Raw genomic sequence first — 10,081 nt, 5'->3', positions numbered from 1 at the left:
TATATATATATATATATCTCAAAGCTCAAAAGTTGCCCTTTGCAACAATAGCCTTTCCTTTCTATAAGGTCAATTCAATAAAGCACAACCCTGCATCATACATGACTTTAACAGCAATAAATAACTGATGAGGAAGCTAGACAGAAAGTAAAAATCAAGACAAATGATCAATCCCTGTCAACAAAAGGCTCAAAAGCACAGAAAGCACGAGTTACATATTTAACAAACTAAAATGATTCTTTGATAAGGAACAAAGTTATTCACACTTCGAGCTTTCTATTGCTGATGTTTTACATTTTTGCACATCCTTCACTTTAACAGCATGAATGAACATAACATAAGAATAATCCATGATTGAAATTTTTGTTTGGTTGAGTCTAGGTTTTACTTGTGCTTCTTTAATCATAAAGCCTTGCTCGTTCAAAACTTTTCTCACAAAATCTTCATCGACGCATAACATTGGAAACTTGAAATCGGCTACATACATGTATGTGCATTCCAGAAGCAGAAACATTAATAAGTGACCCCCACTCTTCAACAATGATGACAAATCTTTCAAACTGCTGATGAAGGAGACATGGTCCTTGCATAGTGTTATCAAAGTGTATGGGATGAGCAGGCAATCAACCTGAGGGAAGGATTTAGGTGCTACCGGACCACTTTCAGAAACCTCTAATTTCATGATGTTTTTGATGATTCTTTTCGTTTTCTCTTCATTTTCAATCCACTTTTGCCTGGAAAAAAATGCAAAAAGTATTATACAGACCTCCCAGTTGAGTTAAGGAAATCATATTTTCAAACCACTCGTTTTTGTGTCACATTTAACAAGTGAATTTAACATATTTAGTTAATTTTAAAGTACTAGCAGGTTTATTTAGAGGCATGTGCAAACTCCACGAGTAATACCTCAAGGTGGTAGAAATGTTTGTTGCGTATAATCCTATGATTGTGCAAAGAACTGAGGAATATCTGTGCTGAAAACATTACCATGTTTTCCTCGTTTGTTTGCACATTGCTGTCACCATGTTTTTGATGAGTGTAACCTGTCACACCATGTCATTGATCAAATGAGATAGTACCAGATTTCTCTAAACCTAATGATGAACTTTTTCTGGAACACTGGCTAACAGAGACAGACAGCCGCGGTGCACGGCTAAGTCAGAGCAGGAAGTGCGGGAGCGATCCGGGCTATGGAGCAGCGGAGGATGCCAGATACGGAAGGCCTCCCGGTGGAGTTCTATGCAGTTTATGTGGACCGCCTAGCCCCTCGCCTGACTGAACTGTAGATTGCAGCCAGGGATAAGAGATAAATTCTAAATAGAATACAGGAGGCACTCGTAACATCAGTGCTCAAACCTGGGAGGCACATTGAGGAGGTCAGGTCATACAGACCGCTCTCCCATTGAATGTGGACTATAAAATTCTCAGTGGCATCTTGGCAGGCAGGCTGGTGCCCAGAATATATACGCTGATACACCTGGTTGAGGTGGGGTTCATCGGTACATGTAAAACCTTTCAGAATGTACAGCAGTTGATGCATATCGTTGAAAGCTCCGCCATACTGCCGCAATGGGCCCTGACATTGTCCAAAGATATTTAGAAAGCCTTTTACACATTGTTGTGGGGGTTTCCTATATGTGGTGATGGCGAGCATAGATCTGCGCAGTGTGTTTATTCATTGGACAAATTGCTTTACTCTAACCCAGTAGCCTGGGTGAAAAAAGGCTGCAAAGTAGCAGCCACTTACCTGGTGGAATTTGCAAACAAAACAGGTGATGGACAGAATGTGGATCAATGTCACACATTCACCCCAGTCCGAAGATCTGGGCCCAAATCCATCGTTTTTTTGCACTCCACATTACCCTGGGTTAGACAATGGCGATATGCAAATCAGCTCTGACCCTGTGCCCCTTGGGAACAGTCCAGTCCGAACTACAAAAGCCATGTCCTTCCCAGAACGGAATAAAGCATCCGAGGACCGGACCGGATTCGAGGTAACACCTCTCATCAGCCCGGCTAGCTTGACTCCAGCGGTGTGGAGTGCCTGGGACTCACGTCTGAGCATCTCCAGCGCACTTAGGGTGGAATTTGCAAACAAAACAGGTGATGGACAGAATGTGGATCAATGTCACACCTTCACCCCAGTCCGAAGATCTGGGCCCAAATCCATCGTTTTTTGCACTCCACACCACCCTGGGTTAGACAATGGCGATATGCAAATCAGCTCTGACCCTGTGCCCCATGGGAACAGTCCAGTCCGAACTACAAAAGCCATGTCCTTACCAGAACGGAATCAAGCATCCGAGGACCGGACCGGTTTCGAGGTAACACCTCTCATCAGCCCGGCTAGCTTGACTCCAGTGGTGTGGAGTGCCTGGGACCCACGTCTGAGCATCCCCAGCGCACTTAGGGCGGAATTTGCAAACAAAACAGGTGATGGACAGAATGTGGATCAATGTCACACATTCACCCCAGTCCGAAGATCTGGGCCCAAATCCATCGTTTTTTTGCACTCCACACCACCCTGGGTTAGACAATGGCGATATGCAAATCAGCTCTGACCCTGTGCCCCATGGGAACAGTCCAGTCCGAACTACAAAAGCCATGTCCTTCCCAGAATGGAATCAAGCATCCGAGGACCGGACCGGTTTCGAGGTAACACCTCTCATCAGCCCGGCTAGCTTGACTCCAGTGGTGTGGAGTGCCTGGGACCCACGTCTGAGCATCCCCAGCGCACTTAGGGCGGAATTTGCAAACAAAACAGGTGATGGACAGAATGTGGATCAATGTCACACATTCACCCCATTCCGAAGATCTGGGCCCAAATCCATCGTTTTTTTGCACTCCACACCACCCTGGGTTAGACAATGGCGATATGCAAATCAGCTCTGACCCTGTGCCCCATGGGAACAGTCCAGTCCGAACTACAAAAGCCATGTCCTTCCCCGAATGGAATCAAGCATCCGAGGACCGGACCGGTTTCGAGGTAACACCTCTCATCAGCCCGGCTAGCTTGACTCCAGTGGTGTGGATTGCCTGGGACCCATGTCTGAGCATCCCCAGCGCACTTAGGGCGGAATTTGCAAACAAAACAGGTGATGGACAGAATGTGGATCAATGTCACACATTCACCCCAGTACGAAGATCTGGGCCCAAATCCATCGTTTTTTTGCACTCCACACCACCCTGGGTTAGACAATGGCGATATGCAAATCAGCTCTGACCCTGTGCCCCATGGGAACAGTCCAGTCCGAACTACAAAAGCCATGTCCTTCCCAGAACGGAATCAAGCATCCGAGGACCGGACCGGTTTCGAGGTAACACCTCTCATCAGCCCGGCTAGCTTGACTCCAGTGGTGTGGAGTGCCTGGGACCCACGTCTGAGCATCCCCAGCGCACTTAGGGTGGAATTTGCAAACAAAACAGGTGATGGACAGAATGTGGATCAATGTCACACATTCACCCCAGTCCGAAGATCTGGGCCCAAATCCATCGTTTCTTTGCACTCCACACCACCCTGGGTTAGACAATGGCGATATGCAAATCAGCTCTGACCCTGTGCCCCATGGGAACAGTCCAGTCCGAACTACAAAAGCCATGTCCTTCCCAGAACGGAATCAAGCATCCGAGGACCGGACCGGTTTTGAGGTAACACCTCTCATCAGCCCGGCTAGCTTGACTCCCGTGGTGTGGAGTGCCTGGGACCCACGTCTGAGCATCCCCAGCGCACTTAGGGCGGAATTTGCAAACAAAACAGGTGATGGACAGAATGTGGATCAATGTCACACATTCACCCCAGTCCGAAGATCTGGGCCCAAATCCATCGTTTTTTTGCACTCCACACCACCCTGGGTTAGACAATGGCGATATGCAAATCAGCTCGGATGAGAGGTGTTACCTCGAAACCGGTCCGGTCCTCGGATGCTTGATTTCGTTCTGGGAAGGACATGGCTTTTGTAGTTCGGACTGGACTGTTCCCATGGGGCACAGGGTCAGAGCTGATTTGCATATCGCCATTGTCGAACCCAGGGTGGTGTGGAGTGCCAAAAAAATGATGGATTTGGGCCCAGATCTTTTGACTGGGTTGAATGTGTGACATTGATCCACATTCGGTCCATCACCTGTTTTGTTTGCAATTGCCGCCATAAGTGTGCTGGGGATGCTCAGACGTGGGTCCCAGGCACTCCACACCACTGGAGTCAAGCTAGCCGGGCTTATGAGAGGTGTTACCTCGAAACCGGTCCGGTCCTCGGATGCTTGATTCCGTTCTGGGAAGGACATGGCTTTTGTAGTTCGGACTGGACTGTTCCCATGGGGCACAGGGTCAGAGCTGATTTGCATATCGCCATTGTCTAACCCAGGGTGGTGTGGAGTGCAAAAAAACGATGGATTTGGGCCCAGATCTTTTGACTGGGTTGAATGTGTGACATTGATCCACATTCGGTCCATCACCTGTTTTGTTTGCAATTGCCGCCATAAGTGTGCTGGGGATGCTCAGACGTGGGTCCCAGGCACTCCACACCACTGGAGTCAAGCTAGCCGGGCTGATGAGAGGTGTTACCTCGAAACCGGTCCGGTCCTTGGATGCTTGATTCCGTTCTGGGAAGGACATGGCTTTTTTAGTTCGGACTGGACTGTTCCCATGGGGCACAGGGTCAGAGCTGATTTGCATATCGCCATTGTCTAACCCAGGGTGGTGTGGAGTGCAAAAAAACAATGGATTTGGGCCCAGATCTTTTGACTAGGTTGAATGTGTGACATTGATCCACATTCGGTCCATCACCTGTTTTGTTTGCAATTGCTGCCATAAGTGTGCTGGGGATGCTCAGACGTGGGTCCCAGGCACTCCACACCACTGGAGTCAAGCTAGCCGGGCTGCTGAGAGGTGTTACCTCGAAACCGGTCCGGTCCTCAGATGCTTGATTCCGTTCTGGGTAGGACATGGCTTTTGTAGTTCGGACTGGACTGTTCCCATGGGGCACAGGGTCAGAGCTGATTTGCATATCGCCATTGTCTAACCCAGGGTGGTGTGGAGTGCAAAAAAACGATGGATTTGGGCCCAGATCTTTTGACTGGGTTGAATGTGTGACATTGATCCACATTCGGTCCATCACCTGTTTTGTTTGCAATTGCCGCCATAAGTGTGCTGGGGATGCTCAGACGTGGGTCCCAGGCACTCCACACCACTGGAGTCAAGCTAGCCGGGCTGATGAGAGGTGTTACCTCGAAACCGGTCCGGTCCTCGGATGCTTGATTCCGTTCTGGGAAGGACATGGCTTTTTTAGTTCGGACTGGACTGTTCCCATGGGGCACAGGGTCAGAGCTGATTTGCATATCGCCATTGTCTAACCCAGGGTGGTGTGGAGTGCAAAAAAACGATGGATTTGGGCCCAGATCTTTTGACTAGGTTGAATGTGTGACATTGATCCACATTCGGTCCATCACCTGTTTTGTTTGCAATTGCCGCCATAAGTGTGCTGGGGATGCTCAGACGTGGGTCCCAGGCACTCCACACCACTGGAGTCAAGCTAGCCGGGCTGATGAGAGGTGTTACCTCGAAACCGGTCCGGTCCTCAGATGCTTGATTCCGTTCTGGGTAGGACAAGGCTTTTGTAGTTCGGACTGGACTGTTCCCATGGGACACAGGGTCAGAGCTGATTTGCATATCGCCATTGTCTAACCCAGGGTGGTGTGGAGTGCAAAAAAACGATGGATTTGGGCCCAGATCTTTTGACTGGGTTGAATGTGTGACATTGATCCACATTCGGTCCATCACCTGTTTTGTTTGCAATTGCCGCCATAAGTGTGCTGGGGATGCTCAGACGTGGGTCCCAGGCACTCCACACCACTGGAGTCAAGCTAGCCGGGCTGATGAGAGGTCTTACCTCGAAACCGGTCCGGTCCTCGGATGCTTGATTCCGTTCTGGGAAGGACATGGCTTTTGTAGTTCGGACTGGACTGTTCCCATGGGGCACAGGGTCAGAGCTGATTTGCATATCGCCATTGTCTAACCCAGGGTGGTGTGGAGTGCAAAAAAACGATGGATTTGGGCCCAGATCTTTTGACTGGGTTGAATGTGTGACATTGATCCACATTCGGTCCATCACCTGTTTTGTTTGCACTTACCTGGTGGGGCGTGGCTCCAGACACGGTTGTACACTGTTGCCAGTGTTGTTTGTGATAACGCTGGAGCCATTGGCTAACACACTAAGATGGGTTATATATTACCATGGTTTTAGGATTTTTGGGGTCTCCATTTACCTGTCCCTTTGTGCCGATGATATGTTACTCTACATGAAGGAGGCCTCCTTGTGTGTGCAGGGGAGGATTGGAGCCCTGGAACAATTTGGGTGCCTTTTGGGATTGAGGGTTAACTGGGAGAAGTCCTGTGGCTTTCCCCTTGGCATTTGCACAGGGAGCCTCATGCCCACTGGCGTAAGGCACTCACTGACATGGGTGTCGGACACAATAAAGTATCTGGGTGTCCATATCTCCTGCACACTGGAAAAACTCTTAATTGGGAATGTCCTGGTAGTGGTGGCTTCCTTGTGACTCGCAGTTAGATTCTGGCTGATGCTGCCCTTGTCAGTTATGTTCTAAATAGCACTGTTTGGGATGGTAATCCTTCCAAGATACTCTACTACTTTACAGCACTCCCAATATCAAAAAACGAACAGTGTTTCTAACTATTGATGTGTTGCTCATCCAACTTATATGGGGCAATGGAGGGAAATCTGGCAAAACTGCAGGGGGGGTTGGTAGTACTGTAGTGATGAAGGCCCACACCAGATGAGGTAAAAAAAGATATTTATTACTTCAGTTTCCAAGCTCCTCTAACATGCCCTGCTGAGCTTACATCTCACTCAGAGTGAACGTTCTAAATTGCCTTCATGCTGGACAGAACCAAAGGAGGAGGGAAAGGAGGGGGGAGGCAGGGGCAAACCAAAGGAGAGGGAAGGATGCGAGGGTGAGGGTGGTAAGAGGAGAGGTTACAACATATCTCCCTTTCTACAGAAAAGAAAAGATGAACAGATTACATTGCTAAGTTAAGTACAGACTAAACATTTTTTTTAAAATAGGCAAGGCACAATAGAAACGGTAAGTAGACAGTTCAATACAGTGCATAGTCCTTCTGCCAAGTTGGAGACTTGACAACTCTCCTAGCCTCTGGAACATTAGCATTGGTGGGCCCAACATTTGAAGCATTTTTTGGCTTGGAAGTGGTTGTTTGTGAAGAACACTTCACTAACCTGTCCATGCTCCACTTCTTGCCATCAGCCATGGTGACAACGTTCTTCCCAACCTCACTTATTCTTTGAGGACTGTAAAATTTGTTGTACCTATTGGCACTCGAGACAGATTTTTTTACAAAGACCCATTGCCCAATTTCCCATTTTCTGGGCTTAGTTTTCCAGCTACGATCATAGTCTTGTTTGTATTCGTCTCGGTGACACAGTATCTTTTTTTGTGTGGTAGTTTTGTCCCACACAAAAGTGTTGTCCTCAAAAAGCCAACTGGGTGTGAGTTTTGACCCTGGTTTGCGCCCTCTCAACAAACAAAACGGCGAGTACCCTGTTACACTGTTAGGCGTTGTAGCATAGGACCATAACATGACTTTGATAGACTGCACTATGGGTCTGTGGGAAGCTACAGCAAGTTGAAAAGCATCTTTTATCATGCGATTGCAGCGTTCCACTAATCCATTGGCATGTGGACAGTAAAGGGGTGTGGATACATGTTTTATGGCCAAACTAACAAGGAATTCCTTCATCTCCTCTGAAACAAACTGTACCCCATTGTCCGTTATAAGAGTATGGGGAATACCTTCATTGGCAAAGGTGTCAGAGAGGAATACTTTAATGGCTTTGGTGTCGACCCCATTTACAAACTTAATGGTGACCCACTTTGAAAAGTAATCCACTAACACCAGGATGAATTTTTCTTGTAAACCCTGAACTTGCAGAGGCCCAATGATGTCTAGGCCCAACTTTTTCCATGCCTTCATGGGAACATGAACTGGTTCTAATGGTGTCCTTCTAGTACATTTAACTTTGTCACTAGCTCCACAGGCATGGCACCCTTTAACAAATTCTTCAATGGAAGAGTCCATTCCTGGGAACCAGTATTCAGCACGTAGTTTGCTTTTGGTTAAATTCCTTCCTAAATGACCTTCATGTGCAAGATCACTAATTTATTTCTTTAGGGATTCAGGAGGTATAAACTTGTCATTCTTGTATATATAAGACCCTACAACGGATAATTCATTTCTTACGTTCCAGTAAGTTTGCAACTCACTTGGGAGCTCACCACATTTGTCAGGCTACCCATTCTGAATTTTGTCTCCCACGGTTTTAAGTACTTTATCTTCTTTGTAAGAAGAATTCCACTCATCTTCCAGTACGGCTGGGACAGATACCATGAGAACTTCAAAATCTTCTTTGTTGTTCTCGCAAGGTGTGTCAATGGGAAGGCGAGAGAGACAATCTGCTCCTATATTTTTATTGCCTGGCACGTACTCCATGGTATAGTTATAATTTTGTAAGGACACCAGCCATTTCCCAATCCTGGGTGTAGATTTTTTCAATGTCTTTGGAGGTAAACAACGAAACTAGGGGTTTATGGTCAGTTTTAAGTTTGAATGGTATACCCCATAGGAAATACTTAAAGTGATTAGTGGCCCAGAAACAAGACAATGCTTCCCTTTCTATGGTTGAATAATTTAACTCTGCTTCCTTCAAAGTTCTGGAGGCAAAGGTTATGATGCTTTCTCTGCCATTGTGTAGTTGAGACAGCGTGGCACCTAAACCTCTTTTGCTAGCATCCGTGGTGAGGAAAGTATCCTTGGTACTGTCAAAGTTGCCAATGCATGGTGCTATGGTTATAGCTCTCTTGATGTTGGCAAATGCTTGATCATGTACGGGCAGCCATGAGAATCTAACATCCTTTTTTAATAGATCTCTAATGGGCTGGACCACATCAGCAAAGTTCTTGACAAACTTTGACATATACTCTGCCAAACCTAGGAATGATTTGATTTATTCCTTGTTTGTGGGAGTATGAGCTTTCACCACTGATTCTATGAGGTCTAATTTAGGTTTGATACCCTCACATGAGAGTGTGTGCCCTAGGAATTCCACAGAAGCTACACCAAATTTACATTTGTTTTTCTTTATAGTAAGGCCTGCTACTTTAAGTTTATTGCAAGTTTTTCTGAGATTGAAATCGTGTTCCTCCTCATTTGACCCGTAGATGAGGATGTCATCCTGAAAGCACAAGGTTTTATCAATATCTGCTAATAGGTGCTGCATAATTCTTTGGAATGCAGATGTGGCCGAAGCCAAACCAAATGGCATCCTCACAAATTTGAATGTGCCAAAAGGTGTGGTGAAGGCCGTCAGAGATTGAGACTCAGGGTGTAATGGCACCTGGTAGTAAGCTGACGTGAGGTCTAAAACTGTAAAACATTTGGCACCATTGATGATAGACAACATTTCATTTATGTTGGGAAAGGAAACCTATCCACCCATATGCTGGCATTCAAACTCCTAAGGTCCACACACAAACGGATGTCTGCAGTATTTTTTTTAGAAGTAATGACTATGGGGGCGACCCATTCCGAGTATTCAATGGCTTGAATGATTTCTTGTTTCACCAACTTCTCCAATTCTTTTTTAAGTGGTTCTCTTAAGAGTAGTGGAACATATCTAGTTTTATGGGCAATGGGAATGGCATCTTTTTTGAGTTTGATTCTGTGTTAATAGTTGTTCAAAACATCTATCTGGTCTGAAAAGACTTCAGGAAACTCTTCACAAATATTCCCTCCTGTTAAGGATCTGTCCACTAACAGAACTTGATCTTTATTGTTGGGGTCTAGCGTAATTCCTAAGTCCTTTTGGTGTCTCCACCCCAACAAGTTGCTCCCTTTTTCAGTGATGTACACTTTGCCAAATGTGTGTCTATCCTTAAATGAAATACGCATCTTCACCATGCCTGTAAGAGGAATGAGATCCTTATTGTATCACCCTGGGTGTATATCTGGTTTCTCATATGTATATTCATCTTGTTGGAATAACTTATTAAA

The 10,081-nt window shown here is 46.3% G+C and overlaps 1 protein-coding gene across 1 annotated transcript in view; it reads right to left on the bottom strand.

Moving 5' to 3' along the window:
• Positions 1 to 256: 256 nt before the first annotated feature.
• Positions 257 to 10,081, bottom strand: part of LOC147683740 (nicotinamide N-methyltransferase-like) — a 60,903-nt gene continuing 51,078 nt past the window's right edge. Inside the window, exon 3 of the mRNA XM_086942570.1 lies at positions 257 to 734. Within this exon, the coding sequence (XP_086798696.1) occupies positions 257 to 734 (478 nt within the window). The remainder of the gene's footprint in view (positions 735 to 10,081) is intronic.

Source organism: Lissotriton vulgaris, chromosome 11 (assembly GCF_964263255.1).
Source record: "Lissotriton vulgaris chromosome 11, aLisVul1.2, whole genome shotgun sequence".
Lineage (NCBI taxonomy): Eukaryota > Metazoa > Chordata > Amphibia > Caudata > Salamandridae > Lissotriton > Lissotriton vulgaris.
This window is presented reverse-complemented; position numbering and strand designations above follow the sequence as displayed.